This window comes from Hyperoodon ampullatus, assembly GCF_949752795.1.
Source record: "Hyperoodon ampullatus genome assembly, chromosome: 3".
NCBI classification, from domain to species: Eukaryota; Metazoa; Chordata; class Mammalia; order Artiodactyla; family Ziphiidae; genus Hyperoodon; species Hyperoodon ampullatus.
The window spans coordinates 176,706,916-176,722,349 of NC_136916.1; the positions used below are offsets into that span (position 1 = coordinate 176,706,916).

At 47.8% G+C, this 15,434-nt stretch overlaps 1 protein-coding gene across 7 annotated transcripts in view; it reads left to right on the forward strand.

The window, feature by feature from the left end:
• PPP2R5C (protein phosphatase 2 regulatory subunit B'gamma) overlaps positions 1 to 15,434 on the forward strand; it is a gene marked incomplete at its 3' end in the record, with an annotated part of 131,638 nt that overhangs the window by 102,062 nt on the left and 14,142 nt on the right. For 5 of the 7 annotated variants that reach the window (XM_079701348.1, XM_079701349.1, XM_079701350.1 and 2 more), the window contains 6 exons: positions 616 to 708; positions 797 to 927; positions 5,427 to 5,486; positions 7,274 to 7,382; positions 8,781 to 8,834; positions 13,962 to 14,132. In XM_079701348.1, coding sequence (XP_079557474.1) covers positions 616 to 708; positions 797 to 927; positions 5,427 to 5,486; positions 7,274 to 7,382; positions 8,781 to 8,834; positions 13,962 to 14,132 — 618 coding nt within the window. The remainder of the gene's footprint in view (positions 1 to 615; positions 709 to 796; positions 928 to 5,426; positions 5,487 to 7,273; positions 7,383 to 8,780; positions 8,835 to 13,961; positions 14,133 to 15,434) is intronic. The other 2 variants (XM_079701352.1, XM_079701353.1) reach the window with 2 other exon arrangements.

Below are 15,434 nucleotides of genomic sequence, written 5' to 3' on the forward strand. Positions count from 1 at the left end.
GAGGCCCATCTGCTTGACTGATGCCTTTTTTCTAACACGTTTTTAAGGAGAAAGGTTGATTGGGCAGGGCGCATGCCCCCCGAGCTAGATCGGGAGGTCTGGGTCGGCTGAAGGAGGGGAGACGGGGAGGTGAAAAACCTGGGAAGGAGCTCAATGGGGAACAGATGTGTAACCATTCGTGAAGTGGGAGGAACGTCCCGGCCCCGGTTGACTGTGTCTGTGACCTGCTCACCTAACACTCCCAGCTTCCTGTCCACTTGACTTTCTGCCGGGACACTTGGAGGTGACAGGCTGCAAATCCCACCTGGAATTTGGTCACAGCCCGGCTTATGGCTGCTGTGCACTGTGGTCTCTGAGCATTGGTGACAACAGCCATTGAAATCATTTGTTTAAATGCCATTTAAGGATATAGTCTGCGGTTCTTAGCTAATTAATAAAACAATTACCATCATCAGTTATAATTAAGCCATGTGATTTGACATAAATCCTTTAGATATGTGCCCTTTTTTTAAGGCTGATATTTGCAGACAAAGATTCAACTCATGGTGTATTTTTAATCTCCATTTAATAAAATACCATGTTATTTGACTCACTGTGGTTTTTTTTTCCTCCTAGCTTGTTTATGAGTTTTTCTTAAGATTTTTAGAGTCTCCAGATTTCCAACCTAATATAGCGAAGAAATATATTGATCAGAAGTTTGTATTGCAGGTAAGGTACAAGCTAGCTGAAACTACAAACGCTCTAATCTACCGTTAGAGAGAATACCGCATCACTGAGTGTCTTTTTCTTCTTGAAGCTTTTAGAGCTCTTTGACAGTGAAGATCCTCGCGAGAGAGATTTTCTTAAAACTACCCTTCACCGAATCTATGGAAAATTCTTAGGCTTAAGAGCTTACATCAGAAAACAGATAAATAATATATTTTATAGGTAAGTCAGTGTGTGGGTGACATTTCCCTTTTGCATGCTGACGCTCCTGTTCACACTCGATGCCCCAGCTCATCGTTTCCTTTAGCAAAGCGGCTGAGGAGCAGGAGTGGCTGTTTCTGAGCAGCTGGCTTGTCGTGGGCAGGTGGGCCCCGTCTACACCTCCGCCTCTGCGCTGGGCAGGGCCCCCTTCCCTCTGTGCCTGCTTCCCTCCTTCCGCCCGCCCCCCAGCTCACACCCGGTGTTTGTTCCGGCTTTTACCGGCAGGCCCGGTCACCCTGAAGGTGGTTCCTTCTGGATGTGGATGAATCGCTCCATCCAGAGCCCGCGGTTTCCTCACACCTGTGTGGTGCTCGTTTCTCCCCGCTGAGTCTCAGTGAAAGAAGGAAGGAGTGAGGAGTGAAGTGGGGAATCTTCGGAGACTCCCGCCGTGCACTGCTGGAAGCAGTGGCTGAGGCAGCGCAGTGCTCAGCGGTCGCAGCCTCCCCAGGCCTGCAGGACCACAGAGGCCTGGCTCTGTTTTAGTGGGGAGGGCCCCGCCCCAGGGCTCCTGGAGGAATGTTCTGACAGTCCAGCTCGGTGTTCAGCCTGACCCCGTGACCCCTCACACGGCCTCCCTGTCGCCACTCCTCTGAGTCGCAGGGTCTTAACACCCCTCCATCCGCCGACTCCCATGCCGACACGCTCCTTGGACGCGCGGGTGTAGGTCCTGGGCGAGCCCTCGGGTGCCCCCCAGGCTCCGGGCTCCTTCCACACCAGGGCCTCGCAGCCTCGCTTGATCCTCCTGGAACGTGCTCACGTCCCCTTCCACCAGCCCTTCTCCTCACCCTCCCAGGCTTCCGGAGACATCCCTGCATCTGGGAGGCCCGCAGCTTGGCGGACGGTCCGGCCTCCTGGGAGGGCAGGCATCGAGCCAGCGCTTATCTCACAGCCCCAGCCCCAGCTTCCTGCCTGGCTCCTGGGGGCTCCAGGTGAACGTTGATGGATGAAACCGTTAGCATGGTTTCTTCTCTGTCCCTGGAACGCTCACTGCACGATCAGTCGACTCCATGAGTTTGTAGGGGACAGCTTACCCCACATGCCCCTCACTCCAGGATGCCGCAGGCAGTGATGAGTCCTGGCGGTGACGGGCGGCCAGTCCCTGCTGTCCCTCACCCTGCCCACCTGCGGTCGCAAGGTCCAGCGCCCTCTTTATCTTCACACGTGATGTGGCCTTTGGGTGTCGGAACCTCCAGCTTGCACGTAGCTTCCCTTCAAACTCCCTCCAAGCTCCCCACAGCCCGTTTATATGACAGAGCCCAGGCTGGACACACCGGCTTAGGTGGTGGCATCGTGTTTCCTAAATGTCATATTCCTATTTTGTACCTCTTGGTGTCGTGTTTCCTTTTTAACAAGACTGTTCCTTGGCCGACGTACTTATCTATCAAAATGTAGCATACACTATTTAACCAACAGCGGACAGGTAGGATTTCAGTTCCAGTCTTTTAGGCTAAAATGGAAGCTCTGCCTGAAGGTTTCTTCCCTGCTCACATAGGTTCTGTGCAGAATCACCAGTCAGTGCCTGCGTGAAGGAAGTAGAGAATGCCTCATCCCTTAAGGAACCTTGACTTAGTAACCGAACTCCCTAACAAGGCTGTTGTTCAGATGTTACAGAGTGCAGCCCAGCTGCACACAGCGCTGGAGTGTGTGGTGTCCTGGTTTTGTGTTCAGGAGTCTTTTCTGTAAACACCGTGCTCGATGCGTCCGATCAGGAGGAAGCAGGTCCTGTGGATCCCACAGCCGGCCGGGCTCTCCACGGTCAGCACCGCCCCCTCCTCATCCCATGTGAGAAAAACTGCAGATGATCTCGAGAGCGATATTCCACTCTTCTGCGTCCCCTGCGGTGTAGCTACGGCCGGTTAGACAGTATTTCAGGCGTGTTTGGTTGACCTTCCTGAAAGTGTTAGTGTGAGGCTCCTCCTTACTTCTGTGGGTTCTCACTCTAGTCGGCACCTTCACAGGTGAGTTCAGCGCAGCTCTGGGAGAGGGATCGTGCCCGCTTGGCAAACAGCGGAGCCTGAAGGTCGGGTCGTAGGTGGAACCCGGGCTTCAGTTCTCTCTGCTGTCGAACAAAAGCCCCCGTGGCTTGGGGGCTTAACTCAGCTGTTTGCCATTCCTCTCATTCTGTGACCTGCCCGAGCCTCTGCGAATGTGAACGGGCGACCCCGGGGCACAGTTCTGCAGTGGCTGCCAGTGCTCCTCAGGGCTTGGCCGGGGCCTGGTGCGGACCAGCCTCGTCCCTTTGTATCGATCAGAGCCTCTCAGGGAATTGAGGACAGCCCAGCTTCAAGGGGGAGTGACTTCCACCTCTGCGTGTGAGGCACAGAACACGTCCTCCAGGAGGGAGAGGAATAGATGGCGTCCGTTCTGGAGACTGTCCTTCACAGGCAGGTTCCAGCGCAGTTTTGGGAGAGTCCTAGTTCCTTTTTGCTGAAAGAGGGAGGAACACTGTAGCCTGCTCTGTGTGGGCCCTTAGGGCTTCCTTCCTGTTTTGCACCCCACTTTCTTGTTTCCCTCTGGAAAAGAAAGAAGGGGAACTACACTTACACTCTCTTTCCTGTACCTACTCCAAACCTACAAAATAGTCAGGAATGAAGAATTTACCGATGAGAATATAGCAATGTTGATCTAGGAAAACAAAGTGGCTTTTGGCTAAAGGCTGTCCTTATTTAAACGTTAGTACTGCTGGAGACAGATCACAAGTGGTGCCCAGGGGCTCAGCCACCTCCACATGCCAGAAGCCAGAGCCGAGCACCCAGGCTTCAGGAGCCTCGCCCACCTGCTGCCCGCACAGCCCTCCAGGTGTAAACAAGAGGGAGAGGGACTGAAGTTGGGTGGTCGCACTATTACTTTGTACATCTAAACTGTTTTAAGTATTTCAAATAAAACAGGTGATGTGAAGGGAGCCTCAGGTGGAGTTTCACCAACAAACTAAAGTGCCTCCCCGTGTAGACGCCCAGGGAGGCTGGGGCTCCCATGAGGCCGGCTTTCCATCTCAGGGCAGGGACAGTGGCGGGGCCGACGTGTCTGAGGCTGACACGGGTGCCCCACGCGCAGCGCAGCCTGTCCCCTGCTTCCCTTGATCTGACCAGCCGGGCTGCTGGGGTCCATCACGGGCCCTTTCCTGCCTCGGCTCCATGCTGTGGCCACATTTGTTTCCGTGTCACTGTGTTTTGCTGCTCAGTGGTTCTGACCCCGGTCCCTGTGGTCTCGACTCCGATCTGTCTAAGCTGGTGTCCGAGCCTCCGTGTGCCTGCCTTGCCCGCCTGTCGCCCACCTTTGTTCTAGCCAAACGGGCTCTCTCCGCGCTCCACGTCCCCCCTTTGAAAGATCTGTCAAAAACCTAGAGACGTTAGACCCGCTCCTCAGGAGTACGTCACACTTTGTGGGCGTTTGACCTGTTCTGGACCTTAAGGTCACTCTTCCGTTTGTTTCAAACAGGGACAATGAAAATTTTTAATCATCACAAACACTTATTTTTGGCCTAGAGCTGGCTCTAAACTAGTAGTTTTTGTCTGATAGGAACCTTTTTCAGACCCCAGACACCTCTCGCTTCAGGCAGAATTCTCTGTGTGTGTTGGTTTAGCCTGACTCCAGGTGAGCCAGGCTGTGGGGCAGGAGCAGGTTGTTTCTGAGGAATCCTTGGAGAGAGAAGATGCTTTCCTGTTTCCTGTCCCTGTTCCCTCTCCCTGGGCCCAGTTTATTCAGCAGTCGTGTTTCAAGCACCGGTCAGATGCCAGACTCAGCCCTAGCACCAGGGATGCAGTAACGATAAGTCCTCATCCCCATCCTCAGGCTGACACAGGGTGCAGGAGCTGCTGGGAGCCCCAGGGAGCATGCACGGGGGCCCCGAGGGAGTGGTTTCTTGGGGCAAGTGAGTCGGGCTACTCAGATGGAGGTTTCAGAAGACGGCACTTGAAGCAGCATAGGGAAAGTGTGAGGTGTCAGTGAGGACGTAGGGGAGACGACCCCAGTGGTGAGGAAGTAACTTGTACCCTTTGCAGAGACTGTGCTAAATATTGGAGGCTTTAAAATTGAGTAAGATGTCAACTTAGGTTGAAATGCAGCAAAAAATAAAATGGATTAAGGGATGGATAGAGAGATGTATGTGTGATAAAGCAAACAGCAAGTTGTTCGCTGTCAAATCTGGTGGTTGAAATACAGGTGCTCACTGTAAACATCTTTTCACTTTATGTTTGAAACTTTCAAAATGAAACATGAGGGAGAAATTTGAGCAAGCCCATGCTCTCTGCCCTCCAAGTGTCTGCATGTCCAGGCTTTGAGGAGTCTCTCTGGTAACACTTAGCAGTGCCCCCAGAACGGTTTTCACAAATAGATTTGCTTATTGTTGCCTGGCTACGTGGTTTTCTTCCTAAAAGCATTGTTTTCGTATTCAGAGGATTTTAGTCTTTTCCAGCCATTATTTCAGTGTCTAATTCTAAATGACAAATTGCTTTTTCTAGATTTATTTATGAAACAGAGCATCACAATGGCATAGCAGAATTACTGGAAATACTGGGAAGGTAAGTTGTCTCTTTGTTATTGGTAGCGAAAGGCCTTAGATGGAATTTATGCCAAAATGATCCAATTCATTGCATTCCACAGCCCCCTCCCCACGGCAAGGCAATTTAAACCGTTCTCTTGAAGGACGTAAAGAAGCCTCACTTAATGGCCGGGGCTGGTGAGCTCTTGGATCAGAACTAAATGACACTAAATGACAAACCTCTCCCATCCCTATGGTTGCATACGTAGATTCTGTTTCATGTACCTCAGGAGCATTACTATGGGAACACAATTTCAATTATTTCCTCAGGAGCAGTGTTAAAAATAGTTACATTAAGAAGGTTTATATTTGACACTTAGAAGAAGAATAGGTCGTTTATTGTATATTTGGGGTATCGAGTAAATGCTAATGTGTTGCTTTGATTTTATAAATTTTTCATATGTATACTTATAAAATAATTAACATTTCAAAATTTCATCGTCTTAATCCAGGTAGAGTTCTTGCTTGCTATCTTTTTTTTTTTTTTTTTAATCAATGACTATAGGTTTTCTGTCAGACCTCCTAACTCACTGATTCCCAAACAGAGTTCCTCAGGGTCCCACGGCTGAATAAGCTTGGAAGTGCTTTTTCCCCAGCACCTTACTTGGGGATTCAGTGTATGTTAGCAGCTAAAGGTTTTGAGGAGTCCTGCAGGGAAGAAACTGTACTCGTGGTTCATCTCATGATTCCCAGAACTATCTGAACACAGTAAGCTTTTCAAAGGAACACTGTTGTCATCTGGTAGATCTATGGTCCAGCCCTTCTGAAAACAACTCTCCTCGCTGTTTCAGATATAATGTAAAACAAATGACGGTCCTCGTGGAGAACTCTACACTGACACATTCCCGGGTTTCTCTCTCCCAGCAGAGTGTAGTGAGTGCTTGAGTGGGTGCCCTTACTAGCTGTCCAGCCTTACTTAACCACTCTCGCCTCCTGTTTCCTTATCTATAAAATGGAAAGATACTCATATTCACGTCTGAGGTTGTTGCAAGGCTGGGGTGAACTGAGTGAAGTGTCCAGAGAGCCTGCCACACCGTACGCAAGGGCCTCAGAGGTCCTCTCCTGTCCCCTCATTTGAACGCACACACCATCCTGGAGGCCACTTCAGGCTTACCCTGCCTGCAGCTCCCATGTGCCCCAGGCTCATGAAGGAGGGACCAATTTAGAAATCGCTTGAACTGCTTCTGCAGCTCGCAGGAACTTACCTCGTTATAAAGCCAAATAGATAAAATACTTGATGTCACAAACAAAAGCTTCAGCTTGGAGGTTAAGAGCAGGGGACCCCCTTTCCTTGCAGAAGGGAACAGCTTTCTTGTTGATTTTGAAACAACGCCAGTTTGCACACCCAGCCTCTGTTCTGCCAGCACGAGCATAGTGAGGCAGGATTTCTCTGGGGAAGTGTGAATTCCTAAAGATGGTGAAGGCCGGAGGAGGGTGCTGGCGTTCCACCTGAGCTACTACCCGGTCTTCATGGCCCTGCCTAAGGAAGGAGGTTTTGCCCCCAGAGACTCCTGCTCTTCTGGGTAGCTCCCTGTAAACTCAGAATTTTTAAATTATCCTGTAGTTACAAGATAAAAATGACTGTGCTTCCCTGAAGGTCTTTAATGATCTTTTAATTCCTGCTACTCTCCTCCCTCCTTTCTTCCGACACACATAGTTTGCTTGCTGGTTTTCCCGCTGAAAACAAAAACTGAAAGAAAAACAGATGATGTTTTTTAATCTGGAATTTGTAAATATTCAAACTTTGGATAAATTCTGTTTTCACAGTATAATTAATGGATTTGCCTTACCACTAAAAGAAGAGCACAAGATTTTCTTATTGAAGGTGTTATTACCTTTGCACAAAGTGAAGTCTCTGAGCGTCTACCATCCTCAGGTAAGGGCTCCTCCCGTGGTGTTGGTGGGCCCCAGGAAGGAGCTCGTCCATCTCTGCTTGGACATCAGTGAACTCAGGATATTGAGCCCCAGCCTCTAACTGGGAGTGTTTTGTCTCTTATATCAGTGTTGACTTGGGTGTCAGGGTTCTGGTGATGAGTAAAAGGATAAGGGAGTAAAGAGAGATTGTTTTTGAGAAAATCAGAAAAACCTCAGGAAAGGAGAATTTCAAAATTGGTTGTAAACTGAGAAGGGAGTGGCTCACGCGATGAAGGGGTCAAGGAGGACCTCTCAGGAAGGCTTCCCGTGGTGGGACTGAAACCTAGCACCTCAAAGACAATGCCGCTGTGTCCACGGCCAGTAAGATGGCTTAAGAAAAAGTTGTTGGGGGACTTCCTGGCAGTCCAGTGGTTAGGGCTCCATGCTTCCACTGCAGGGGGCACGGGTTCGATCCCTGGTCAGGGAGCTAAGATCCTGCATCCTGTGCAGCGTGGCCAAAAAATATATATATATTTCAAAAAAGAAAAGAGTTTTTTTTTTTAAACTGTGGGGTTTTTATAACTTTGTGATTATACTGAAAATCTGATCCATAAGTGGTTTCTAACTGGTTGGTCAGCTGCGTTTCCCCAGGAAGTCTACGTTTTCCTTCACTCTTACTAGTCTAAGTTCCGTACAGACAGAATGTAAGCTACACTGACTGCAGCGCAGAAGGTTCTAGGGAGACGCCTGGTCACTGTGGGTGCAGGGCGGGTGGGCCCAACATCTGGGTACAAGGACCAGGAACCTCCATTCTGCGGGACCTCCCTCGGGGAGTTTGCCTCATGGCATCAGAAAGGTGTATCCTTAGATGATTCTAATGACACTGGCTTCCTGGGAAATCTTTTACTTAGAGTTTTTTCCTCTGATTCCTATTAACTGGTATTATCTTTACATCCAGCCAGTTTGTTATCATGTTAGTTGTTCTGTATTAGAAATTAATAGTTTAGGAATTTAAGATGGAAACAGATTTTAATTTGCTTTTTCCCAGCAGTTAGATTACTTGTCCATTACAGTCTCCAAAAAGGGCACCAGAAAACTCCCACCAAACCTGGCCTTGCTTGTCGGTGTTGGTCTAAAAGACTGTTTCCTGGTTTATTTTAGCTTTCTGATGTTCCTTTTGCAGTTGATCTGTGTTGCACATTGATCCTGGGGTCCCTCACTCAGAGCTCCTCCCAGAGCCTCTGGCGGGGCCACTGGACGGAGCCTGTGTCCACCCAGGAGAAGGGCTGTGGGGGACAGTGCGGGCAGGGGACAGCGCTGATCACATCCGGCCCTGTCTCCCCACAGGAAGATGTCTAACGGTGATACAGCATTTCCATGTTAAAATGGAATATTAATACTTTCTCTCCTCTTACTGTAGCTGGCATACTGTGTAGTGCAGTTTTTAGAAAAGGACAGCACCCTCACTGAACCGGTAAGTACACCCCCTCTGGTCAGGGCCTTGTGATGTAGTGTGTGTGTCTTAAGTGTCAGTATCGCAGTCTGGCTGCTTCACCAAGACAGCTTCTTCATCTTAAGTTATAACACTAGTAAACACAAACTGATTTCATTCCTCTGTTACAAGTTTTCAAACTGTAGTGATTTTAACTACAAGTTCCCTTGTCGAAGTGATTGTTCATGTAAGAAGATGGCCGTCTTCTCCCTCATTGCATTTTACTCTGAACGGCATCCTGCTAGATCTCACGTGCGGTTTAATACTCCCACGTCGCTTGGTTTAACAGCATAGGTCACTGACTTCAGTCAGAGGAATTGTAGCGAGGATTCAACATGCTTGTACTAAAGAGATTTTACTGTCTTGAAAATTCTTTCCAAGTTATAGTGGCACTATTTTATGGTCATTGGATCATAAATGAACGTTCGATTGCTACTGGTCAGTGTTTAGATTTCTAAGTTTCTTGGCATTTTATCTTTATTAAAAATAAAAAGGCTATTGTAGCCAAGATTCACAAAGTCGGGTGTGTCATGTGCCAGTTGAAGCATTTGAATACACTTTTTTATCAGCTTTATTGAGACGTAATTCACATGCCATACAGCTTACCCACTTAAAATGTATGATTCATATGGTAGACCTAGGTTTTATATTTCTTGTGAACCCAATCAGGAACTAGAATATAGCCTAGAATATAGTCCTATACACATAACATATCCTTAGAAAATACTTAGTAGTAATTTGATAATTATTAGCATCATGATTTAAATTAGTAGATCTAGTACAGGAACAAATTTTGTTCTGTATGTGACCTGCTTTTCATATGATGGTATACAATTACTTTTGTTTACTTCTCACCAACCTTCTTGCACCTTGCAATTTGGAGTTTTAGTCCTCAGCATTAAAATGTTTTTGGTATTTCTTCCTGTTCCAGGACAAAAATCAGAAAAATCAAAGGTATTTGTTTAATAAATTGCTGTACTTAAAAAAAAATGTATGATTCAATGGTTTTTGATATATTAGGTTATTAATTTTTTTCAATTGTGGTAAAATATACTATATAACAAAATTTGCTGTTGTAAGTGTACAGTTCAGTGGCATTAATTACATTCACACTGTCGTGCACCTGTCACCACCGTTTCTAAAACTTTATCATTTGCCCCAAACAGAAACTCTGTCTTCGTTCAATAGTAACTCCCCACTTACCCTGCCCCCTGATAACCTCGAGTCTACTTTCTGTCTGTGAATTTGACGGCTCTAGATACCTTATGGAAGTGGAATCATACAGGATTTGTCCTTCTGTGACTGGCGTTATTTCACGCAGCGTAATTTGCTCAAGGTTCACCTATATTGTTGCGTGTGCCAGAAATTCATTCCTTGTTGTGGCTGAATAGTATTCCATTGTATGGCTAGACCACATTTTGTTTATTCACTCATCTGTCAATGGAAATTTGAGTTGTTTCCACATTTTGGCTGTTGTGAATAATACTGCTATGAACATGTGTGTGAAAATCCCTGCTTTCAGTCCCTTTGGGTATATACCCAGTAGTGGGATTGCTGAATCATGTGGTAATTCTGTGGTTAGCTTTTTGAGGAAATGCCATACCATTTTCCACAGCAGCTGCACCATTTTGCATTCCCATCAGCGGTGCACAAATCCACATCCTCGCCAACACTTGTTATTTTCCATTCTTTTTTATTATAACCATCCTAGTGAGTGTTTTTTGCTTTGCATTTCCCCAATGACTAGTGACCTTGGGCATCTTTACACATGTGTATTGGCCATTTGTGTTTCTTCTTTGGAGAAATATCTTTAAATTCATTGCCTTTTTTTTTTTTTTTTTTTTTTTTTTGCGGTACGCGGGTCTCTCACTGTTGTGGCCTCTCCCGTTGTGGAGCACAGGCTCCGGACGCACAGGCTCAGCGGCCATGGCTCACGGGCCCAGCCGCTCCGCGGCATGTGGGATCTTCCCAGATGGGGGCACGAACCCGTGTCCCCCGCATCAGCAGGCAGACTCTCAACCACTGCGCCACCAGGGAAGCCCGGTCCATCCATCTTAAATGGTAGATAGAAAACTCTGACTCGGCACGAGCACAAAGCTACCTCAAGCCCCCTACACCCAGTCCCCAATATTTCCACCCAGAACCACTTCATCTCTTAATCTCCTGCAGCAGAGATAACATAATTGCACTCTGGATTATAGAAAGCAGATGAATTTTCTGTACATTAAAAATGTTCAGACCCTCGCCTCAGTAAATTCCTTCCTTTGAAATTTCATGTATTATGACAATACAAAGCCCATTTTGTCTTACTTCATCATCGAAAGCATGTAGGTAATTAGATGAAGGTGTACACTCTCGTGAAGGTGCTGGGAAGGGCAGTCGGCCTGCGTGTGCGTCTCATGGTCCTTCACCAGTGGCTCCCCGAAGTCTGTGTGTGTCCAGGCTCAGGAATTGTTAAAGTCTGATCCGTTTAAAAGATGTTTGTTGCTCCTGTCTGTAATCTGTAACTAATATTTTTATTTGTAAACTTTGTACAGTGCCCAAAAGCTTTCTGGGCAGGTTGAGCACTTTTCCACCCACCTGTCTCTTGAGGCTGATTGAGTTTTACTCTGTGGCCTTTTTCCCTGGTGTTTCAGGACAGGAGAGGGGCTCCCTGGGACGCCAGGCTCGCCTGCCTTCCCTAGCCACCCCCTCCCCCCACCCCGGGAGCAGGCCGCCTGTTGGGTTTCCCCAGGAAAGCTCAATCCTGAAGTGTGCCCAGCAGCAAGCAGCCATTGTTGGCTCAGAGTAGCATTCCCCGAGCAGACCCCCACTCTGCAAAATGCAGGCACCCTCGGAAGCAGCTGAAACGTTGGGTATTGGTCATAGGTCATTCCAAATAGCGTGAAAAGTGAGCCCAGCATATACCTCTGATTCCAGAAATAATACCTTTTCCAGAGACATTGAACATCTAAATGGTGTCCTATAGTTCACAGCTTAATGTATTTCTCCTAATAAAATTCCATTTGCCAAATGACAAGGAATGGTGGGTTTGTGAGGTGATTTGCATCTGCTGTGTTCTTAAAAGTGATGCCAATACACAGAGTATAGTAGGTACCTAAACTTCTGTTAAATGGTTTTGAGCAAAAAGTAGGAAAATCATTAAATGATGCATTTTAAAAAATAATCTCTCTTTTTTTAAAATTAATTAATTTATTTACTTTTGGCTGCGTTGGGTCTTCGTTGCTGCTCGTGGGCTTTCTCTAGTCACGCTGAGTAGGGGCTACTCTTCGTTGCAGTGCGCAGGCTTCTCATGGTGGCGGCTTCTCTTGTTGCAGAGCACAGGCTTTAGGCGCGCGGACTTCAGTAGTTGCAGCACGCGGGCTCAGTAGTTGTGGCTTGCGGGCTCTAGAGCACAGGCTCAGTAGCTGTGGCACACAGGCTTAGTTGCTCCGCAGCATGATCTTCCTGGACCAGGGCTCGAATCTGTGTCCCCTGTGTTGGCAGGCAGATTCTTTTTTTTGGGGGGGGGGGGTTGGTTGGTTGGTTTTTTTGTTTGCGGTACGCGGGCCTCTCACTGTTGTGGCCTCTCCCGTTGCGGAGCACAGGCTCCGGACGCGCAGGCTCAGCGGCCATGGCTCACGGGCCCAGCTGCTCTGCGGCATGTGGGACCTTCCCGGACCGGGGCACGAACCCGTGTCCCCTGCATCGGCAGGTGGACTCTCAACCACTGCGCCACCAGGGAAGTCCAATAATCTCTCTTTAAAGACAGTTGTGTCATAAATTTTTGCGTCAGACTCTAAAACTAGGAGGAAAATTTAAAGTAAATTTTGGAATTTTATAAAGAGTAAAAATATAAAAGATTGTCCAGGAGCCTGAAGGTCAAAAGCATCAAAACAGAACTGTCCTAAATGAATGTTGTTGAAAAGCCCCTTGATTCTAACTGCGCTGAGGACTCACAGGCTGGCCTGTGAGCACAATTGGCATGATCTGCGGAGCCAGAAATGACTGGTGAATGGAAACCACCAGCCAATCTGAAAGCATAAGCATTTGCAGTGATTTTCACAGCAGTCCTGAGGCTGGGGGCCGGGATGATGGGTCCAGAAATCTCTGTGTTAAGGCTAAATAGCTGCTTTAAGTAACAAGTTGCAGTTGTACAGTTAGGTGTGCAAGTATGTATATGTGCTTTACATATACGATGTTTTGGATCTCTGTACTGTTTTAGGTAGCTAAACTCTTAGGGGTATTGTTGATCTGCATGCCAAATCTGATAGTTTTGGGTGAAGAACCTTTACTGGTAGGAAATTTGGGAACTGCAGGAACACGATAGCAGAAAGGTTGCCCAGCAGAAACTGCCTGTCTGATGGGCAGGGAACACAATGCCCAACACTCACCAACCGCCCGACTGGACGTGCCCCGCAGGGAGCGGCTTCACAGGCTGCTCTGGGCGGGGCCCCGGCCAAGGCCAGGCTGCCACCCCCTCGCTGCGGCCAGCAACTCCTCAGGCACTTGCGTGGGTCTAGTAATAAAGTCTTCTCAGCAGCCCCAGGGTGAGGGTCTTCGTGCCCCCAGTCTTTGATGAGGGCTCTGGGGCACCGAGTGGTGGGCACCAGCCCGTGGCCACACACAGAGGGCTTGCTAACATCAGTGCTTGACATCTCTCTTTCCGATGTGTTTTAGCACGACTGAAAACACTGTGTACACACACTGTGTATGTATATTTGTGTACAAATATATATGAACAGTCAATTAATTTGAGAGAGAAACCGATTGTGCCCCGGTGTATATGTCTCCACACTAAGATACATATACAAATTCACATGCTCTGTGTTTCTCCACTGGTCTTGTTCTCTCTGAATTCTCCTACCTGCCTTTTTTTTTTTTTTTTTTAAGGATCTGACTCTTACTGAGATGGTAGTTAATCAGAGTGGGTCACATAAATTAAAACTGTGATTCTAAACCATATAAAATTAGACCTACCTCTCTAATTATAAAAAACCCACATTCTGATTTACTGAATCACTGTTCCTTCTACAAGTAAAAAAGCACCACCTCATCTTGTGGCTTTGCAGAGGGGACACCTTACTGAAGAAACAGAGGGCATCACGCTGTGTGTCGTCTCTTCTGTAGGTGGTGATGGCACTTCTCAAGTACTGGCCAAAGACTCACAGCCCAAAAGAAGTCATGTTCCTAAATGAACTAGAAGAGATTCTGGATGTCATTGAACCATCAGAGTTTGTGAAGATCATGGAGCCTCTCTTCCGGCAGCTAGCCAAGTGTGTCTCCAGTCCCCACTTTCAGGTATGCGGCCCGGAGACGGTGGGCTCGTGTCACTTCCCTTTGGAGCTGGTAGGTCGCAGTGTGTAGCTGGTCATGTTTTGCTTCTCGGGTAATTTGAAGGTAATATTCAAGCTTTTGCTTCAGTGTATTTCAGAGTAAGATCCTGAGACTTCAGCTCTACAAAATACACTCTAGCACCTCCTCCCCCCTTGTCACTGAAAACGTGTTTCTCAATAAGAGTAATTAAAGACAGCTTCTCTGTAAACGACCTCTGGCTCTATGTTCACTGGGTTCCCAAACACACACAACCTTATTCTCCACAACTTGAGTGATCAATGCTTACGGAGAATATAAAACTGTTTAGCTTTGCGTTCCCTCCCTCCATAAGCTCTTCATTTCTGACATATGTGAGTTTGTGTCCCTTTACCCTTTAAAAAACAGTAATGGTTCTGATTTTTGTACCTTCCACATTCCTGTGTGAGAGGTGCCTCGGTCGTGCCACTTCCCACTTCTCCTGATGTCCTCCTCACACCTTCCGAGCCCCTTTCAAAGGTCATCATCCCCAGTGGCTTTTCCAGCCTGTCTGCCTCCTTTTAACATATCGGGGACCCCATCTTTTTGTATCGTTGAGACGGTATTTGTTGTGAACTCATCGTGAACAAGGTAGAAATCTAGGCACAAAAGGAGCAAAACCTCCCAGTCACCAGGGAGTCGGCAGCCCAGCGGGAGAGGGGAGATGTGTCAGCACAGCCCCAGGTGACATCCATGTCTGCGTTGCCGGCGGTTTTGGAACTGGCCGCCTTGGTGGCCTCCGCCCCTCCCGTGTTACCTTGCTGCCCTCCCTGCTGTCATCTCACATCCCCTCCCTCCAGTGCCTCTGCAGAGACAGGCCCCGCCACCACCCATTTTAAGCGGAAGCCACGTTTCCGCACACACGCCAGCACTCCCTACCTTCCCCTGCTGCTGTTCGCCACACGACTTAACACTTCGAGTAAGTCAGACAATTCGCCCACCGTTTGTTTACCCCCATGGAACGTAAGCTCCACGAAAGCAAGGATTTCTGCCTCACCTGGTTCACTGCAGAATCCTCAGTGCCAGACGGCACTGCCCGTGGTGTAGACGCATAATAGATGGGTGGTGGATGGCTGACGGACAGGTAAAACGAACTCGTTTGACTTGTCTCCTCGGCATCTAGCCCATGTCTAGCAGAAATGTTCATTGAACTCATGAAAAAATGAGTGACAGTGATCTTGACAGGAAATCATCTGCCTCTCTGTTGAAGGCTCTTCAGGGTTACAGTCTAGAGTATTTTAATTTGTAGAA